The 21868-nt window shown below is 32.9% G+C and overlaps 2 protein-coding genes across 2 annotated transcripts; one reads left to right on the top strand and one right to left on the bottom strand.

Annotated features, from left to right (window-relative positions):
- Nucleotides 1-3047: 3047 nt before the first annotated feature.
- On the top strand, nt 3048-12434 carry LOC21403750. The gene is made up of 16 exons (XM_024173939.1): nt 3048-3335; nt 5809-6102; nt 7011-7034; nt 7214-7421; nt 7991-8072; nt 8175-8274; nt 8393-8509; nt 8600-9415; nt 10216-10344; nt 10445-10612; nt 10704-10724; nt 10929-11136; nt 11585-11666; nt 11762-11870; nt 11992-12111; nt 12210-12434. Exons 1-16 carry the CDS (start codon nt 3048-3050, stop codon nt 12432-12434), a joined length of 2991 nt encoding a protein of 996 aa, XP_024029707.1.
- Nucleotides 12435-14380: 1946 nt separating this feature from the next.
- On the bottom strand, nt 14381-17805 carry LOC21403748 (vesicle-associated protein 1-3). Its single transcript, XM_024174053.1, has 9 exons — nt 17747-17805; nt 17473-17646; nt 16844-16914; nt 16646-16727; nt 16341-16456; nt 16094-16255; nt 15901-15942; nt 15332-15409; nt 14381-14753 (listed from the first exon to the last, which is right to left on the bottom strand). The coding sequence occupies exons 2-9, from the start codon at nt 17522-17524 to the stop codon at nt 14640-14642; spliced, it is 717 nt and encodes a 238-aa protein (XP_024029821.1). The 5' UTR covers nt 17525-17646; nt 17747-17805; the 3' UTR covers nt 14381-14639.
- Between the last annotated feature and the right edge of the window lie 4063 nt (nt 17806-21868).

The following is a 21868-nucleotide window of genomic DNA, read 5'->3' as shown; positions in this document are numbered from 1 at the left end:
CCTTTCTACCAAACTCGGAGAACGAAATTTGAAGGATGTCGAGGCACGTGAACCACGCTTTTCTTAAACGGATTCGTCCCCTTTAACGAGTGCTTGAGGCAACGTTGGATGTCCGTCTCCCAGGATACAAACAAAAAAGAAAAAGGAAAGAACGTGAAGTCAAAATACATAGACTAATATTTCGAATAGTCATTGAAAGGAAACTCTCATTTATATAATAGATATCGTCTAAGTTCTTCTCGTTTTCTCAAGATGTCGTCCTTTTTAGTTTTCACTGTTTTCCTCCGTCGTTCTTTAACTTAAGCCCATGTCGCTATCCTATTATTCTGTGGTTTCTAAGTTTCCTTATTATATATCGTCGTTCTTTGGAATTTATTGACGTTTCTGAATTCTGAGCATACAGTCGTTTAATCGTTTTCATGTTTTTGACGTTTGTTAATAGCCTGTCAGTTTTCAACTTAGATTTAAGAAGTTTCCGTGTTTAATACTTTTGTTGTTTCTTAAATGTGTCGTGTGACAGTCCTATTGTCGTTTATCAAATTGTGGTCGTTTACTGATATCATGCGGTTTTCTAATGCTGTCGTTGTCCCATGCTATTGTCGTCATTCTTTGCCAAAAGGTCGGCCTTCACGTTTGGATCTACGCTCATATACAAGCAATATCTCTGTTCACATGACCAAAAGACTCCTAATAGAAACAAGGGCAACATTCGAAGCCAGTTCTATAACCTCATCTTCAAGCCTACAATATATATATATATATATATTTCAATACACCTTCAGTAAAATTCAATAAATCCAATTTATTCTTTCCATCATAGGTCCCGTTCATTTCACTCAGTTTAAAATTCGAGTTTGAGTTTAAAATTCGAGTTTCCTACAGTAAGAAGCTCTAAAAAACAGTCACATATAACTTTTTGCTACAGTAAAAACACTTACATAAAATCACATCTCAATTTGGATTAAAAATTCGGATCAGCGAACTAAACGGCCCCAAACTCAAAATTTGTTGAATCATGAAAATCATAATGGGCAGTACTAACGGTTATTCCAAGGCTTTTGCAACTCTTCTCATTGTGTTTAACCTTATGTTCTTCACTAGTGTCTCCTCTAATAAGGTTCCACACCCTCCAAATGGTACTATTCCTTCGCCCGCCATTGCACCTAAGAAGCAAGGCAAGAGCCCTAAAGACACCCTCGAGTTTGGTGTTTGTGGAATCTGGCTCGGGTTGGTCATTGGGGCTAAACCCGAGCGAGATATGTTGTTCCCTCATAAAGGGTCTTGCAGATCTTAAAGCTACATTGTGTTTATGTATATTGCCATTAAGGCCAATGTACTTGGAGTTGTCAAGCTCAATGTGTCCATTGCTTTAAGTTTGCTAGTTAACTCCTGTGGGAAGAAGGTTCCATATCACTAAACTCGGTTTCCCTAGTTTAAGAAGATGCTTCCATTATCAAACGTGAAATCTTTACATAAACTCATCAACAGTCCAATATATATATGTGTGTGTGTGTGTGTTGGGGGGGTGGCTTGAACCACAGATTTAATCAAAACCTCACTTTGAGGTCTTTCAGAAAGGCACCCTTGAAGCTTTCATGACGTTGTTTAATATTGCTGCTAATTATGCCTGGTTTAGGTCATTGGTATACGGTATACCAATATGACAATATCCTAATTTTACGCTCATCACCTTTTTGCTCACCAGACTCTACAGTTTGAACTGAAATAATTTTAAGTTTACTAGGAAATATCCTAATATTAGAAGACGCTTTCTTAAATATTAACAATCTTGACTAGCAATCATCTAAGATTTAGCTAATTACATGTGGGTGAAGTCTTTATAAGTATCTTTATAATTTTACTTTTTATACGTATTCCATTATTAGTTATTTCATTTATTTTAATTTTCCTTCGAAGTAACTTTATCTTTTTTTTTTCTCAATACCTTTTCATAATTTGTTTATTTTTCTCTCATTATTTCTCTACGATTATTTTCATTAATTTTTACCAATAGCCTTGCTTGCTCATTTTCATTAGTTTTTACCAATAGTTTTGCTCGTTTCTAAAGAATTTATGTATTAACTATTAACAAATGGGGAATTGAGGCACAAATTAATTTGTTTATTGATTAAATTTTATTGAAATTATTAGAAACTAATACAATTCTAGAAACAATATTTTCTGATGATTAATTTTAAGCAAAAATAGCTAGAAGACATTTCATGTTTTATTTTCATAATTTCATTTTTTTTTATTAATCAATTGCATGGAATTAAATGCTTTCAAAATCAGATCCAAATATCAAATATATTTATTAAATTAAGTAATCCACACGTGTGAAGCACGTGTCTACATAGTAATATATAATATATAAGAAAAGGACTAGAAACGATAATACATATTAAACAAGGATAATGTAATAAGAAAACGACACATATTATGAGAAACAATGTTCAGAAATCGCAACATGTCTTGAAAAGAAATATATATATCATCTACCTTCAAAGGGAGAATATTATGTATGTATAGATGTATCATCTAAAAGGGAGAATATACAGAAAGAGAGTTATGGAATTTAAACAGAAATAGATGTTTAAAAAGATAAGAATTGTATGAGGATCGCCAAAGTAACAAAACAAAAGGGAAAGACAACAAAATTCAGAAAAATGCAGAAGTTATAGAACTCTTTTGAAACCGTTTCAACTGGTGCAATCGGTGATGAATTACCTCGGTGGTTTCAGTGGCGTACAGTGGATTAAGAGAGAGAAATTTGAGGATTTGATAATGGTGTTTCTTTAATAAATAAATAATAACTCAAACTTTAAAATAAAAAAATAATTATTAATCTAATCCCTAAATAAGCTGAGTTAAATTACTATAAGATAAATACAAAATATTGAAATTATCAATTATCCTTATCAATATATACAAACTAACAAATCCAATATAGAAAAAGTTTCAATTATCTCAATTTATTCACCTATATAGTACGCTTGGAAGCATACGGAATCTCACACTTTTAACATTATTCCATCTTTTGAGAAACAATGGCTTCGAGGAGCTCATTGATCGTGAGCTTAATTATTTTCTCTTTCCTCGGTTCATGTACCGGCAGATTTTTGGAAAATCATCCAAGTTCTGCTGATCATGTCGATGATCTTTCGACGTATACCGTTGATCATCACGGCCATGGCGATTTGAAGGACTACTTGTTCAGCTCAGTGGCTCGGCTCTTCCGTTTCGAGAGGTCTCTCATACAAGAAGATGAAGGAACAACAATAGTCAACGTCAATGAGTTTGGAGCTAACGGGGATGGTACTAATGACGACACAAAGGTACGTAAAACAAATTAGTGCTGGAAGTTTTACGTGCCCTTTGATTTATAGCTAAGTTTGAACTACATTTAAAAAAATTTTAATTTCTCTTCAAACTTTTTGTTCAAATTAACCTATGAACCAAATATATTAATATATATTTGTCTGTGCATGTAAATTTTTTATGCCTATATTTGTATATGTACAAAGTGTGTGCGTAAAAATATATCTACAGGCTTACACAAATATATGTTTTACAAGTATTGAAAATAATATTATCTTTTTAAAGTTCAATCAATTCAAGTATAAAAATGCTTGGAGTCTAATTAAAGTTAGAGGAAAAAAATAATGAAACTAAACAAAAAAGGAGATGATCAGGTGGTCAAACAGGGTGCAGGCTTATGCTTTACGTGGTGAAAGTTGAAACGATTTATAGATTTTCTTGATTTAGGTGGTCAAGTTTTTTTTTTTTTTTTTTGCTCAACGATTCAGGTTTTGTCCAAACTTTTATCACAAAAGGCTGATATGCAACGTTATATAAAGAAATCATATGAAGAAAAAAAAAATTGAAACGAATGTTGTACCAATTGATGAATTTTTGGTGAATAGAAGGAAGTGTTCCGCTCGCGTACTGACTGAGCATTTACGGAAATAGTTATAGAGGAGTAGAATTCTACTAGGAATTCTGAAGGTAACAAATTCAGCACAAAAAAGGCCTACAAAATAAGAAGAGAGATTCTCTTTTTTGAAAAACGAAAACAGTTAAAATTCAAATTAGTAGATAAGTTTGAATCCAAAAATAACTAATCTACTTATCTATTCCAAAATTATCTACACTAAATCATATTAGCCATTAATTAAAAAGAAAATCTAATTTTTCACACTCCATGTGAACTGGTCCTAAAGGAATTCGTTTTCTACTTCAAGAAGATGACTCCTAGTATAATTACAATTAGACATATACAACTATAAATATCCATTCATATTCAACACATTCAGCAGAACCTCTTGTTTAGGGCTTTGGTTTGGGGAGAATACGGCTCTTGATTCTCTTAATCAAATAATTATAACGTTCTCTCCTCACATTTTTATGAGCACAATACAAGTTCATAAATAGACAGAGGGATTCAAAGGCTCTGTACAAAAATGTGAGCAAAGAACGATATAATTATTTTTTTAAGAACGATGGCAAACAAATTCAAATCATAAATATTTAGTACTGGTGAATTTATTTATAGATATATTTATCGCTTTTTGCTTTCTCATTTATTTATAGATATAGTTTTTGCATTGGTGAATTTCAGTCCTTAATGGCTGATCAAGGGGCCATCCATGTGTCATTGATTAGATTTTCAGAATTTAATTAAATTAGAATTTAATTTTTGTTGCTTAAAGTTGTTTTAGAATTTAAATTAGTAGATAAGTTTGAATCCAAAAATAACTAATCTACTGATCATTTATTTTAAAATTATCTACACTATATCAGATTAGCCATTAATTAAAAAAAAATCTAATTTTCCACACTCCCTATGAGCTGTTCCCAAAGGAACTCGTTTTCTACTTCAAGAAGATGACTCCTAGTATAATTACAATTAGACATATACAACTATAAATATCCTATGAGGCTCCTCATTCATATTTAACATTCAACAGAATCTCTTGTTTAGGGATTTAGTTTGGGGAGAATACGGCTCTTGATTCTCCTCTCCCATTATTATTGTTTTTGTTGTGCTGTTATTGTCTTCATTATTATTAGCTTTTTTTTTTTTTCTTTTTCTAGAAGTCTCCCTAGACAGTATTAGTAATCGTTATGCTTCATTATTTGCTTATATCGCACAATTATCAATGGTTTTCAGATTTCTGTGTGTAAGGAGGTGTCCTTTGTTTTACCAAGTATGCAGCTTATGATTCTCATAATCTGCACACCTTGTAAAACACAGGACTCCCCCGTATAACGTTAATCTGAAAACTACACAAATTGATTCATTATTGGATTATAATTAGTAATAGACCAAAAGGATATATAAAATTAAGGGTGTAGTGTTATTTTCAGTGTTAAGATGATAATTTTGAACATATTATGCAACTACCTTTTATCATATATATATATATATATATATATATATTATGCATACTTGTATGTTTACTCTATTTTGAAGGTTTTTGCCCTGTAAAGTCTTCTAAACTAAAGTACAATAATCAGGCTCTTTTTTTACCATTGCGGACCTGCTTAGTGTTTTATATATAGGTTTTAGGATTTGTGTGCATGTGCGTTAACGTGTGTACATATATATATATGTGTGTGTGTGTGTTTATATTTTTATTTTCTTAGAAGATGTAGAGTTTGTATGTAAAAATCCACAGGATTTTGTATTATATTTTATTATATACACTTTTATATTTTACATGATATGTACCTACGCTTATATTTATGTTTGGTGTTGGAATTGGTTTTTTTTTTTTTTTTTTTTTTTTTTTTGTAATTTCTGGGCAGGCTTTTGAGAAGGCGTGGGAGAAGGCTTGCTCATCAACTGGAAGAACGGTTCTTGTTGTGCCCCAAAAGAGATATATAGTTAAACCAATCACGTTAGAAGGTCCGTGCAAATCCAATAATCTCACCGTTCAAATTCGAGGAACCATAGAAATTTCTGATAATCGCTCAGACTACATTTACCACCACTGGCTTTTATTCAAGAGCGTCCAAAATCTCTCGGTCAAAGGCGGTGGGACCCTCGATGGCAAAGGACACATGTGGTGGGACCACAATTGCAAATTTATCAAATATCAGGTAAATCGCACTTTCTATATTGTTTTATAATAGCAACTTACATGAAATGTGACCAGTTGTTATTATTTTTCCTTATTTACATTTTGTTCAAAAATTTTCACGTCAATTGGTGTTGAAAAATTGTAGCTATCTAAAAAATAATAACCCAATTTTCTATATATTCCAAAAGGATAATGATAGATTTGAACTTTGGAGGAGAGAATGCAAATATCCCGCGTTTCCTTTTTTTTTTATTTTTCTTCCCTAAACTATTCAACATTTTTTCTTTATATAACGTATGCATAGTTTCACTTGAAATTATGTTCGTGAGACTAATATAATCATGATTGTTTTTACCTTTTTATGAAATCACGCTTTTTTTATAATTAAAATCTTGTTATACTTTTCTGAAAGGGATAAAATTTTGGTAGTTGTATTATGTGGAATATTTTATTCAACTTTTTGTCCAAAAAAGTCTTTCTTTTTATTTTTTTTCAATATGATATAATTTGTTAGAATTACTTTTGTCAAACAAGAAAAAAAACCAAAAAATTCTATTAACATTAACATTATATTTGAAAAAAAAAAAAAACATTCTTACAGTTTCCCTTTTATCCTTAATGTAGTTTTATTTATTAAACATGAGTGTTTATTCTTATAATTTTAAAAGGTTGATCACCTGTTTAAATAGGGTAGTTCAATATCCTTATATATAGGAGAATAATTGTACTTTATAAGGTATTCGGCTTTTATTTTAAAAAGTTAACATGTTTAAATAGGGTGGCTCAATATCTTTATATAATTGTGATTTTATTTGTATTTAGACAATGGGGGACTCTGATATTTTACTCTTTTAACACGTATCACTTGCTATCTATTCAAAAAGACTAAGTGGCTAATAACTCTTTTCTCTCTATGGATATTTACAGCCTTGCATTACTAAAGCGCCAACGGTATGTCCTCCAACCCTATGTGGTCAGTACATCTATATAAGCATATTGTTAGTAAATATTTTCCTATATTATATGTTATTGATTTGGAGACCATGTCATATGCTATATATATTTAAATAATGTGTGCCTATCAAAAAAAAAAAAAAAATGTGTGTGTGTTTTGGTGATGTGGCATGCAGGCATTGATTTTCCGGGAGTGTGATAATTTGGTGGTGTGGGATTTGAAAGTACGAAATTCACCACAAATGCAAGTTGCCTTCGAGAAATGCAACAAAGTTAGAGCTTCCCATCTTACCGTGACTGCACCAGGGAACGCTCCCAACACCGATGGAATCCACATCACACATTCCCAGGACATTGAGATCTCTAACTCTGATATAGGAACAGGTACATATATTTCCATTTACATCAAATTAAAAAATTAGGGCCCATTTAATTCGCTAATTCGAGTTGAGATGTGATTTTATGTGAGTACTTTTTACTGTAGTAAAAAAGTTAGATGTGACTGTTTCTGATTGCTTTTTACTATAACAAAACTCGAATCAGCGAAATGAACGGGGATACAAACCACATATTAAGGTAGGCCTGTGATAAAAAATTCGAGTGTAGAATAATTTTTTTTGAGATCTTAAGGGCATGTTCTTTTGTCCAAAAAAACTCAAAAAAAGACAACTTAAGTTTCAACTTTATTCAAGTTCACGTTCTTTTAAGTTTCAACTTTATTTAATTTTACTCAATTTTATTCAAGTTCTAACTTCAACTCAAATTATAACTCAAATTCAACTCAAAAACTACACTCAAGTTATACTCCAAAAGAACAATCCAATGTCAGCCTAATACTCGATTCAGATATCTAAAACTAGCCCTTATGTAATTTCACTTCATGTCAATATTTAGGATTGTTTCGTAATATATATATATATATATATATGTAAATTTATTTTCTATTGTGTTAGGAGATGATTGTATTTCTATTTCGAGTGGGACTGAAAAAGTGCGAGCAACAGACATAACATGTGGACCGGGTCATGGAATTAGGTAACTTATTCATCATTTTTATGCAACTTTTTTTCTTTTCTTTTTTTTTACTTTTTGCTTTTTTGTTTTCCCTTTATAGTATGTTTCATTGTTTTTGTATAGTATTGGTGGTTTAGGAGAGGGAGCACATGTGTCGGACGTAATAGTAGACAGAGCCAAGTTTGCTCATACTTCAAATGGAGTTAGAATCAAGACTTGGCAGGTAAATTTAGCACTAAATTTCAAATCAAATTAATACATAATCACATAAATTTAGCAACATTTATTTAGGAAAAAAAATGAGTCTAACTTCAAGTGTCTAACGTGGCGTCCAAATGCAGGGAGGCTCAGGAATTGCAAACAATATAAAGTTCCTCAACATTGAAATGAATAACGTGTACAACCCCATCATTATAGACCAAAATTACTGCGACAGGAAAAATCAATGCAAAGAACAGGTACAAATGTTTTTTTATTCTTTATAATATGCTTCACAATTGATATATATATATATATACACACACTAATGATGCTACGATTATCAACAGTACTCGGCAGTCCAAGTGAGAGACGTATTGTACCGAAACATCACGGGCACAAGTGCCAAAAAAGTTGTAGTAAATTTCGATTGTAGCAGGACCTTCCACTGTGAGAACATTGTGTTGGAAGACATTGATTTACGACAACATCGTGGGAAACACAAGCTGGCTGAAGCTTCGTGTAAGAACGTTGAATTGACTGAATTTGGTGTCGTTTCCCCAGGCTGTTCCCATGCCCACCAGGGGAGGAAAAACGACACTACGCCTCCTCCGGTTCAACCACCAGTACACGACAAAGGAGGGAAAAATGACACCGCGCCTCCTCCGGTTCAACACCCAGGACACGACAAAGGAGGGAAAAACGACACCGCGCCTCCTCCGGTTCAGCCACCAGGAAACAACAAGGGAGGGAAAAACGACACCGCACCTCCCCCGGTTCAACCACCAGGACACGACAAGAGAGGGAAAAACAACACTGCGCCTCCTCCGGTTCAACAACCAGGAAACGACAATAATCACATAGGGAACCCCACTGGGTCTCCGGTTCAACGACCAAGACACCATAATAATCGCAGAAGACATCATCATAGTCACAGAAGACACCATAATAATCACAGAGGAGGGGCCCCCGCTAGGCCTCCAGTTCAACAACCAGTACATGATGGTAATCACAAAGGAGGGAAAAATGACACTGCACCTCCGGTTCAACAACCAGGAAACGACAATGGTCACAAAGTAGGGAATCCTGCTCAGCCTCCGGTTCAACAATCAGTGTTTAATGTTGATGACTTTGGAGCTAAAGGAAATGGCAAAGATGACACAGAGGTAAGTGTGATAATTCGCGTTCGTGTCAACTCGTTTATTAATCACGTCGAATAACATCAAACAAAACACGACTTGTTTATTAAACGTGTCAAAAATGTCAACTCAAACACGATCCATTTATTAATCGTGTTAATCGTGTCAATCCGTATAACCTGTTTAAATTAATATATTGAATAAGTAACTAATATAATAATGACTTATTTAACATGATAAAAACATGTTTAACATGTTTATTGGTCAATTTATCTTTTCTTTTAAGAAAAATAAATGAATTTTACTTACAAATATTAAAGTTCACATTATTTGTATTTAATATGTCATATAAACTTTCATGTTATATCACATATCATTAAATTGTAGACGACACATATAGTTAATCGTGTCAATTTATGTCACTTCGTTTTACAAGGTCAACCCTAATTCAACTCATTTATTAATCGTGTTAATCCAATTATGAACCAAACCCATTTATAGTAAATCTAAATCCTATAACTTCATGCGGGTTTCAAATAGTGTCGTCATGTCGCTATTCGGATTGTCAGCTCTAGACAAAGACATGCGAGACTACTACATTCTTTCTTTCTTTACTTTCATTATTTTTCTCATTGGTGTCACTTGATGAGAGCAAAAAAAAAAGAAAAAAAAAAGTTAATGGCTAATTATAAAAGTGTGATTTAGACGAGAGACAAAAGATTAGTCGTCTTTTTTTTTTAATTAACGTGTGGTTTGGTTCTATAGATACTTCATTAAAAACTATATGTACATATTTTATATATATATATATATATGTTGTCTTGCAGACATTTAATAAAGCTTGGGAGAGAGCTTGTTCTTCTAAGGATGCGGCATTCCTGGTGGTGCCAAATAAGAACTATCTTGTTAGACCAATCAGATTTGGTGGTCCATGCAAATCCATCCTTACAGTTCAGGTGAGCAAATTGATTAAACACAAAAACCTGCGTTTGTGATAGAGATAATAGAACATAAATGTACCTATAATTAAGATATTTGGTTGTGATGTGATTTCAGATTCATGGAACTATAGAAGCATCCGGCGATCGATCAGATTACGGTGAATTCGGTAAGCGCTGGCTTTTGTTCGACGCCGTCGACAACTTAGTTGTGGAAGGTGGTGGAACCCTCAATGGCAATGGAGATGTATGGTGGAAGCACTCTTGCATACTTCACAGATCACTAGTAAGTCCACATTACATTTTATGTTCTATCCCCCTTTTTTTTTTCCTTTATTCATATCCTAACTTTTTTTTTCTGTATTACTAATTTGCAGCCTTGCATTGAGACGCCAACGGTATTTCTTCAACCCTGTTTGTCTTGTCCACTTTAAACGACGTTTGGTTTACAGATTCAGAACTATGATTCAGAACCATTCTCAATTTACTTGTGTTTTTTATGAGAGAAAATACTGTAGCGAACCACGAACTAACACCCATATTTTGCTCTTTTATTATTTTTTGTTCATTAGAATTTAAATGTCTACTTTTGGTGATCTCAGGCTTTAACCTTTCATAAATGCGAGAATCTAGCAGTGAGGGATCTCAATATCAAAAATGCACAACAAATGAATGTTGCCTTTGAGCACTGCAATCATGTTAAAGCTTCTGATCTCAATGTAACTGCGCCTGGGGATAGTCCTAACACCGATGGAATTCATGTTACACACTGCCAAGACATTGAGATTGAAAATTGTGTTATAGGAACTGGTACGTATATCAACATTTATAACATACGTATTATAACATCTTCAATATAATACTAAATTAATGTGCCAATGTCAAATTTTAGCATTTGAGTAATTCAATGCTTCTTGTGTTAAATTTGACATCAAATGTATTATAACACATGCCAAATTTCGGCATTTGATTGCTAGTGGATGATATATTGAGTTTTTCAATATTTATACATTACAACATTATAATTTTCAAATTATTTTAAATTTAAAAATTTATTTCCATAAGTTCTAAAATGTATAAGTATTGACAAAAAAAAATAGATATAGCATTTGAAATAACATTATGGTCATAGCGTATAAAATAAAGTAACATATTAAGGGTCCATAAGGGTCCAACATATCTGTGTATGCAAGATCCATAAGGCTCTATCTTGTAATGAATATTGTGCAATTTACTTTTTTTTTTGTGCGCCCTATAGGTGATGACTGTATTTCTATTGTGAGTGGATCGCAAAACGTGAGAGCAACAAATATAATATGCGGACCAGGTCATGGAATCAGGTAAAATTGCATTATATTTTCTATTTTCGAGTACTCTAATTAATTTTACTAATTTTTTTTTATTAATATGACTTGTTGGTTCATTTGTCGTACACTATTGGTAGCTTGGGACATGGAAATTCAGAAGCCCATGTTTCAGACGTGATTGTTAGAAAATCCAAATTCTATGGAACCACAAATGGAGTTAGAATCAAGACTTGGCAGGTAAATAAAAATTCAAACTTGTTTTTCCTATAATAACTTAAAACACATTAGAATAACTTGTCTCATAATAACATTTTAAAAAAAAAAAAAAAAAAAATTCTCTATGTTTTGCAAAATTTAGGGAGGTTCAGGAAATGCAAGCAACATCAAGTTTATAGACATTGAAATGCAGAGAGTGCGCAATCCGATTATAATAGACCAAAACTACTGCACCGATCGTCAGAATCCATGCAAAGAACAGGTAAAGAATTTTCCTACTCCACAGAAAATAGTTGGAAGTGTTAATCAATTAATTAACATGGTTGATTATAATATATCTTAATTAATTATATTCAACAGGGCTCAGCGGTTGAAGTGAAAGATGTGCTGTACCAGAACATCACGGGCACAAGCACGTCTGATGTTGCCATAAGGTTTGATTGCAGCAAGAGCTTTGCGTGTGAAGGGATTGTGTTAAGAGATGTTGACCTGCGCCGCAGCGAAGGAGACACGGCTAAAGCTTTCTGCAACAACGTCGATTTCACCGAGATTGATGGACATGTTTCACCGCTGTGTCCTCATTGAGAAGGGGATATGTCTTTTTTTTTTTTTTTTTTTTTTGGCTCTCAATATGTCTTGGTTATTTAGCTTTTTTTTTTTTCATTTCATTCTGGTATTTTCTAGATGTATGATTATTAGTCTTTTTATTTTTTAACAATAAACTGTATATTCACATTTCAAAGACATCTGTAGTTCCTATCATAGAATATGCATCCCATGGACCCATTCTAAAGCTTATATTCCAGTGAATAGACCAAGTCAAACTCGTCTGGCTCATTTCTTAAACACGCCATCTAGAAGAAATGCGTTAAATAAATTTTTGTTCATTACATTTACAGGGCATCAATGACGCTTAGGATCACACATTAATAAAAGGTGGTTCTAACATTTTTTAATATTATACCCCTTAAACATTGCAGCAAACAAAATAAAAATGATAGAAAAAAGTAGAGAGAATAAAACAATAGGGTGACTAATAAGTTTTACAGGCCCCGTTAATTTCACCGATTCGAATTTAGAATTCGAGTTTTGTTACAGTAAAAAATTCTTAAAATCGCATCTCAACTTCAATTAAAAACTCGAATCAGTGAATTAAACAGACCAATAAAAGAATCAATAGACTCAAGTTAATCAATATTCAATACTAGGTTGTTTGACCCTTGGGGAAGGCGGCACACCAATTTGTAAAAAGTTGACCTCGTCAAGAAATGTTGTGGGCATTAAGAAATTTGTCACTCAACCGCTTCACAATCATAACTCATTATAAAAAAAATGGAGAATTTATCATTAAAAATGTATTAATCTAAATTTTTACTCTTTATTTTTAATAAATATTTTTTTATTAGTGTTATTATTTAACTTAAAAAGTTATAAATCAAGACTAAAGATTAAAAATCTTAATCCATGCAGATAACACACACTTGCCTCATGATACTTAGACCAAGTGACAAAAACGACGGAGAGAATAAAAGAATAAAGTCAAGCTAATCCTGTGGGGTCTTAACCCTTTTGGAAGGGGCCACCAATTTGCGAAATCGTCGTCCAAGAAAAGTGTCTTGGGCTTCAAGAAATTAGTAACTTATAAAAAGCCTCCAATTAAAGTCTACAACTCAAACCGCTCAGAGAAAGTCTTTTCTTCTACACATTTTCTACCTCAAAACCCCATCAAAGGTTTCTTTTTCTCCAAACTCTTCATCTTCAAATCCCATTTTTCTCTCTTTATAAACCAAAATATGTCTCTTGTGAGAAGTGGTGCCACCTTTGTAATAGGAGCCATGTTTGGATCTCTCATAACCAGAGGGTTTCAACGTTGTCGTCATCATGAAGCTCGGCGACGCTGGCCTTGTCCTCGTGAAAACCTTGAGAAGAAACATGCCTCGAACCCAGAAGGAAAAGGGAATGAATTAGCCGCAGCGACGGTTGCTAATGATGTTAGTCCCGTGTGAAACTAATATGATCAAGATTCAAGAGTCACCCAGTTTATATTTTTGCTTCTAGTTTATGATTGTGATGTGTAAATTGTAATTAACGTGATTGGATTAAGATGTAGTTGTGATCATAGTGCTTTAAGATATCTCATGTTGCGTTTGTGACGATTGGCTCCAATTAATACTTTCTGGGTACGTTCTTTTTTTATCGTTTAATGAATATTCGTAGTTTGAGAAATGTGTGCCATGTTGTTTGTGCACTTGAAGTTGAAAAATTTAGCTCAAAGTTTAGTGTTTAATTATTTTCAACTCGGGAAAAAAAAAAAAAAAAAAACAATAACTAGGTGATCAATACAACGGCAACTTCATTAACTCGAGAAAATTTCCTAATCTCCTTTCACCGTAGCTGCCTTTGGAGCATTTGGCGAGCATATGCTAGAGTAAATATGTCATTCAAGGGGTTAAATGATTTTACTTAATTTTGTTATCTTAGTGTTCTATTTTGTCTATAATGAAATACAAATGATACTTGAATAACTTGGATAAAAAAAGAGAACAAAGAGCGTTTGAAAGAGAGAAACATACAAATGTTTAGTCAATTGATTGTAATAATGACGTTAAAATTCTGATTCTAAACTACAATGTTGGTCCCCCTAGATTAATCAATGAAAGCGTTAAATAATAATATACAAGAAGACCACTAGATTTTTGTTGTTTCACATAACATAAGGAGCGCCTAAAGTGAAAACTTTGGAATAGAAGTACAAATTTTGATGTCGGCACCCAAAGTAACGAAGAGCTACTATGTTTTTTTGATCAAGTAGCCAAACAAGACACCCAACAGGCCAAAAACCGCCACGAACAACAGAGAAAATCCACCGGCACCACTCTTGTTAAACTCTTTTTTCGCCAATTCCTGGTCAATGAAAAAGATTTCACATTATTACGACAAGAATGAACAAAAAAAATCAAAAAACAATTGCTGGAGCTAGAGAAGACAATGAGTTGATGCTGATATGTCAATGCACTCATCATTACAAAGAGTCAAATAAATAGTTGAAATAGGACAAGTTTTGCTGTTTTTTCTTTTAGCTTTGGACGGTGCGCGTTCCTGAAACGTTAGATTTAGTCAAAACACATTAGGACGAAAAAATATGTACAACTGACAAAACTGTGCCAAACAGTAACCCATTGACAATGTGATTTTATAAATCCTACCAAAGAATTCTCACTTTTTTTATACTATAATTTTATTATTTTTCTTTCTTGAGAGAAAGGACTAGTTTTCTTGTTCACTGTTATGAGCGCTAAAGATAGGAGAGTGGTTTTATTGCCAAGTTCCGAGCTCAAACATGGGAGAGACCGCTGATCAGTATATCGAAACTCAAGTGAAAAAAGTACTTCGTAGAACGAAAAGAATAAAGATGAACACATTAAGATAATCAACGAAAGAAAATCGTTGTTGTTCTGTAAACGCATAAGCATAATCAATACCAGTTCCTGACGAAGCTTTTGATTTTCTTGCAATGCTGAAGCTTTTTCCTCAGTCAACTTGGAAATCGCAGACCACGCCTGAAGAAAAAACATATATCAAAAACTGCTCTACAGAAAAATGCTTGGTAATCTAAATAAACATTAGTATGAAATGCCACAACAACATAATTAGTCACATATTTTACATAAAGAGAAATAACATATTGAGAAATTGGAAAGGCAAAACTGGATTCACAAAATAATTATAGGTTTTCAACAATTTCTGTGTGTCTAAAATAATGATACCTATTGATGGGTATATATTTGAGTAACCATTAAAACCACATGTGTGTGTGTAGTATTGTCAATATTGGTTATTGAGGAAAAAAAGAAGTGTGGAGAATGGAAACTCGTATGGCCAAAACTCTCCTTGAGAATACACTCATTCGTCCCCACATACTTTCATAGATCATGGTAAGAAAAGTATAATGGAAACAAATATGCCAACTATAAAAAATAAGATGAACAAAAAAAGAAAAAAAGAATTTATTTCAAGAAGTACTGAACATGAAGATCTATTTCACTTTTACCTCTGAAGACTTCTGTTTAGATGCCTCAAGCGATCTCGATACCTAAAATATACAAAATGTCGAAACAGAATTTTCAGAACACCCCTTAAAAATAATCAGAACAGATTCGTGCAAACTTCAGACCCCAAATCGTGGAATTACAGCAACAATAAAGAGAAATAGATTCAAAGGAGAAATAGTAAGAAACTCTTACAGAATCAAATAATAATGAATTTTGCTTCTCTTTCTCGGCCACAGAAGCACTGGAAGGAGATCCTTCTTCAGACTCTTCAGGGACTGGTGACGGAGGATTTGCAGGAATATAAACTACGCGCAACTTGAACTCTTCAACAACCTTACCCTCCTCTTTGTTAAACTACAAAACAAAAGCTAAGTCTAATAAAGACATATCCAACATAAAAGATTGAAAAACTTGAACCAAAGAAGCAACACCATCTCACCATTTCTGGAGTTATGTCCTTACTCGTTGCACCATCAGGAGCAGAAACACTTTGAAGCAAAAATTTGTCCTTGCACTGCATGTCCAGAAGCGTCTCCTTTTGCGCTTGCATTGTGACTACCAAAGTCCATCCGAATCAATAAACCGTTAGTAGAAGTAGACACAGATGTCTCAACTACTAGAACATTCGAATTCTTCTATGCGTGAAAAAGAAATTCAAGAACAGAAAACACGAAACAGATACAGTAAACTTAGGAAATTATGAATAACTACTCGACACCAAAAGCTATTCTACGAAGTATTTACCAGTAACATTACAGGTACTTCGAGGCAAAACGATTCCGGCATTGGGTCGAACACAATATTTCCTAGGATTGGTTGTTTTAACCTGTTCGAAAAATGTTGAACCAAATTATTCAATAATAATTGAAACCATAACCAATAAAAATGTTAATTCAAAGGAAATGTATAAATGCAGTTACAGATTCTCAAGTAGTAAAATACCTTGAAAGCCACATGTTTGTCTGTCTTGTTGGTCAACTGCATAGAACATGAGCTCTGCTTCTTCAATTCAACTTTTTTCACCACATGCAAAGGAGTCCAATTTCACAAATTAATAAGTATTTGTAAAATCTTTTCTTTCTAGAAAAATTTAAAAAAAATAAATAAAAAAATTTAAATTGACCCCAAATTATCATCATTTCCCATTCATTTCTTTTGGCCTCCTCAATCTAGTAGCTAACAACATCAAAGATCAAAACTTTCCTAATTTCCCTCCACTTTCTCCGCTAAGAAACAAGGGCACAAAAAATTGGGAACCATCACGAATCAATGTCCACCAAACGTAAGCCAATTCTCACAACTTGTCTAATCAAGTATCCTAATTTGACATCCCAAATCCCCAATTTATTTTTCTATTGTCTAATCAAGTATCCTAATTTGACATCCCAAATCCCCAATTTATTTTTCTATTGTCTAATCAAGTATCCTAATTTGACATCCCAAATCCCCAATTTATTTTTCTATCTTAAATTCTCGGAAACCAAACAGAAAACGATAATAAAAAGTCAAAATAAAAATAAAAAGAAAGAAAGAAAGAAAGAAAAGAAAAGAAAAGAAAAAGAGAAACTTACAAGGGAATTTGAGCTCGGAAGGTTGAAAGTTGAGAAGATCTCCGGTACTCATGATTACGAACCAATTAAAAACGATAACTTTCACCCAATTTCTTTTCCCCCAAACATAAATAATAAAGAAGATTTATTGAATTTTTTTCTTTTTTTTAATGATGCCTGATGCCAGCGAAAGAACTGGGAAACGGAATTACGGAAATAGCAGTATTACAACCAAATAATTCATTTAAAAAAAGAAAAATTCAAAAATAATAATAATGATGATGATGATGAGTACCGTAGCGAAGAAGTGGAATTGTGCTGTTACTGTGGGACCCAGGAAGGGGATTCAAAAGAGTTCGACTCCAACTGTGGGTCTTTGGCTGTATGGCTGTATGGTGGGTCGGTCACGGTTAAGGCCGGAAATATAGGACCCGTTCACTTCACTGATTTGAGTTTAGAATTCGAGTTTTATTACAGTAAAAAACTCTCAGAAACAGTCACATCTAACTTTTTTACTACAGTAAAAAGCTCACATAAAGTCACATCTCAACTCGAATCAGCGAACTAAACGGGCCCAAATTTAGATTATAACACGACAGTACGATTTGAAAATGACACAAATTTTATAGGTTGGGATTGAAAAAAAATGTGCAGGTCAGAATTAAGTTGATCTAAAATTGACAGAAAAAATATTGGTCAATTTCGAATTAAACCCGTCTAATCTGAATACGACACGAAACTCATAAAAAATTAAAATCTTTTTTTTTCATTACATATTTTAGATTTTATTATGAACTTATAATATCATGATAGTTATACTTAAAATCTTATATTATTATTTACTTAATTTTAATTGATGTTATTGTATTTTAGTGTGCTATAAATTTTTAAGTTATTTCTATGATTAATTTCAAAAATTCCTTATGAACTATGACCATTGTAACACTCTGCCCTCTAAATTTCAAAACGTAACATCTGATTTCCCAAACTTTGTTCCGTTAACAATTTTACCCCTTACATTACACTGAGTAACGAAATTTGTCACGTGTCCATTATTTAGTGAGATTTCAAAGTAGAATTACGCTTATACCCATCTTCATTTAGAATAACTGGTAACGGAAGGGGCATTGTTGCATCAGTTTATCCAAAACTAGATCTCATGATTCCTCTCAAAAAGCATATTCTAAGGGAGAGATCCGAAAAATTTCCAAAACGTTTCAAACCATTTCCACATCCTCTGGTACCACCATCACCAACTCTGAGTTTGCTCTCAAATTGCGTGGAGCTGGCGTGAGCAAAGGCAAACGTGAACGGTCTGAGCACCAATGTCGAAGCCATAGTAGTTATCTTCTTCGGCGGCACCACTCACAGAGGATGATGTGCGTTCAACGAGACCCTAATATCTAGATTTTGTTTCTTCACCATCATCAACATTATTAAGTTGAACTATTACTTATGAGTTTCGTGTATTATCTGTAAAATTGAACTATGTACAATGTAAAATATGAATTCATTTTTAGATTTAAAACTCAGTCATTCAAAAAGAAAGTACCCAACCAATCTCTTCAAAGGAAGAGATGAGTTTTTTTTTCTCTCTCTCTTTTTTCTTTTTTTTTCCTTTAATTTTTCCCTTAAATGGTGGCTTCGTTCAAGCAAACCTAGAAGAAATGTCCAAAGCCAATACAAAACCCCATAAGAGATGAAAAGTGAGGAAAAGAAAAATAAAATTCAGACGCAAAACAACTTTTATTTATCGATTTTGTTTATCTTTCTGCTAATTAGGAGAAATGTATATTTGTCGATTCTTTAATATCCAGATGGCAACGAATTTTGAAATTTTTTTGGAGCAAATCTTAATTTTTTTTAATAACTTGATAAACTGATGCATTTTAATCACTTTTTAAATAACCTTACGTTTTTATAGCATATTTTACGATATTACCCTCCTCATATGGGTTAAGTAATTGACATGTTGTGAATTCTGTCACTTTAGTTTCATAACCTTTCTGGCTCGCCACGGCGCTCAGGAGCTCTTCTCTTGTAGCGATAGCTTACCATGCCTAAAACCAAGTTGAAGAACATCAGGGGTTGTTTTGCAGCCACTGCATCGCTTGTGTTGTGACGCTCACCAGCGAGCTACGAGCGCAAGCATTTCTCCGAGTGAATCATCGCCCTCATGCTCATGCTCCATGTCTATGCCGTTGAGATAATATTAAATTGATGATTATTGTATTTTGATTTTTAAATGTGTTAATTTTCGTTACTGTTGATTCTGCTTGGTTTTGTTCAAGCATATTGTGGCTCTTTCTCTGTTTATAATGCAGAAACTCTTGCTATGAGAGGACTTTCTTTTTGCTCTACATTGTGGCTTAGTGCCTAATTGAAAGTGATTGTATAGAGGATGTCAATGCTGTTATTTTTCCTAATGAATTTGTTATTTAGGGCCCTATGGTTTCTTCCTTTTGATACTCATGCACTAGGGAAGTTATCTTTGTCTATTAGAAAAGACTATTTTTGATTAGATGACTATCTTAGTATCTTGTATTCTTCTTATTCTATTGAATGATGTAATGAATAGTAACTACATGTAAACATACTTTATCTTTTTGGCTTTCTCTTGAGTGAGACTCTTAAAAAAATTCACCAGTGTCACACCACGTTTTGACCGTTGTATTACTTTTTTAACAATCAAATTTACTAGAAAAATTAGTTATATTTGGCACGCGATAAATTTTTAATATAGACTTGCACATATCTAATAATTGAAAACTTAACCCAACAGTTAAAACGGAGTATTCTATCAGTGAATTTTTTTAAAGAGAGCTCCGTATTCTTTTTAGTTTTCCTTTTTTTTTTTTAACTTCCTATGAAGAAATTCTTCATTTGAAATATCAGTCTTCTTTATTTAAGTAGGCTTTTCCTTTTGAACAGTGCATTAGCATTGGCAGCCAAAGGGTCAGAAAAGGACTCAACTAACATTAAATAAATGATAAATCATTTGAGAAAACTACTTCAGTTTATACTTAGTGCACCCATAATCACAATTCACTTTAAGGACGTTTAGTGAAGAGATTCGTTCTCTGATTCGAATCATGATTTGTAATTCATTATAATATTTTTTTTTATAAAAAATACATATAAATTAAAAATAATTCGAATCATATGGTTTGAATCTTCCAACCAAACGTTTCTGAAGAGTGATTAATTGCGTAAGAAACCGCTATAATTAAATTTAGACTAGCCATTTATTGAAATGACAAATTTGCATTACATGCATATATAGTTATATAAGTATCGATGTACGGCAAGGATATGGTGGTCCCATGACGAATAGGCGAAACATACCGTATTCTTTTCTGATTTGGGCTACTGTCATGTGGGGGTATGCCTGGAAGTTGGCCAGAAACAGCGGTTTTGGAGTGCTCAATCAGCACAACAAACGACACTACAAAGGACTATGGCAATATTTGTCACCATGTTGGGCACCCAGAGAGGATGACCAACTGCCTTACACTTGTCCTTACTTCAGGTGGTGAAGTCAAGTGCGTGAACAACTGTTTATTGAAAACCACAGAATTGGGACTGCGCTTGAAACCAACAACAAATGGTATAGGATTAATTTAACAGTGTTCTAAAATTTTGAAGTCATTTTCACTTTATTTTTTAAATTTTAAGAATTCTCATCTTGTCTTTTCAATTTTGAATTTGTCCCATTTAAATTCTTTTGTAAGAATTTCTGTTGAGTTATAATATTTGTCAAAGACTAAAGTCTAAAGGAGTTGAAGGGCAGTGGATTTCAGGTTAACTATTGAGTTATAATATTTGTCAAAGACTAAAGTTCCGTTCGCTTTGCGAATTTGAGTTTTCAATTCGAATTCAGATGTGATATTTTATGAGACTTTTAACTGTAATAAAAAAAATTAGATGCAATATTAAGAATTTTTAACTATAAAAATTTAGAATTAAAATTTTAAATTTGTGAAATGAATGAAGCCTAAAATTATGTAAAAATATTCCTTGCAACTAAGGAAGATTTGGTGTGTGTGTGTGTGTTTTCTTCCTTTCGCTCACGTAAATTCAAACAGAGAAACTAGTGGGCAATGGATCGAAGTTAATATTTTTCAGCGCCCATCATCCAATGTAATCATGCGTGTTATTATGGTATTTTAAGAATCCAACTGATTCATGAGAGAAAGAGTGAAATAGGTTAAGACTTGAGATAAATTAAAATTAATAAGTTAATAATTTACACAAGTTAATTAATAAGCTAAATTACTATTTTTGTCCATAATTTGTTTAGTTATGAACCATAACTTGACAAGTTATTGTCCATAATTTACGGTTTTTGTCCATAACTTGTCTAGTTATGAACCATAACTTGATAAATTTGTCAATAACTTATCTAGTTATGAACCAT

This window comes from Morus notabilis, unplaced genomic scaffold (assembly GCF_000414095.1).
Source record: "Morus notabilis unplaced genomic scaffold, ASM41409v2 Scaffold625, whole genome shotgun sequence".
Classification (NCBI taxonomy): Eukaryota; Viridiplantae; Streptophyta; class Magnoliopsida; order Rosales; family Moraceae; genus Morus; species Morus notabilis.
The sequence above is the reverse complement of the archived record's forward strand: the minus strand, read 5'-3'. Positions and strand labels throughout refer to the sequence as shown.

What these genes read in the sequence shown, in the direction of transcription:
- LOC21403750 (XM_024173939.1), top strand. Translation starts at nt 3,048, where the DNA reads ATGGCTTCGAGGAGCTCATTGATCGTGAGCTTAATTATTTTCTCTTTC. An exon ending in GGACCGGGTCATGGAATTAG is followed by an intron (nt 8,073 to 8,174) that starts GTAACTTATTCA and finishes GTTTTTGTATAG; the next exon opens with TATTGGTGGTTTAGGAGAGG. An exon ending in GCATACTTCACAGATCACTA is followed by an intron (nt 10,613 to 10,703) that starts GTAAGTCCACAT and finishes ACTAATTTGCAG; the next exon opens with CCTTGCATTGAGACGCCAAC.
- LOC21403748 (XM_024174053.1), bottom strand. Translation starts at nt 17,524, where the DNA reads ATGAGTACCGGAGATCTTCTCAACTTTCAACCTTCCGAGCTCAAATTC. An exon ending in TTCCGAGCTCAAATTCCCTT is followed by an intron (nt 16,915 to 17,472) that starts GTAAGTTTCTCT and finishes TGGTGAAAAAAG; the next exon opens with TTGAATTGAAGAAGCAGAGC. An exon ending in AAGTACCTGTAATGTTACTG is followed by an intron (nt 16,457 to 16,645) that starts GTAAATACTTCG and finishes GGACTTTGGTAG; the next exon opens with TCACAATGCAAGCGCAAAAG.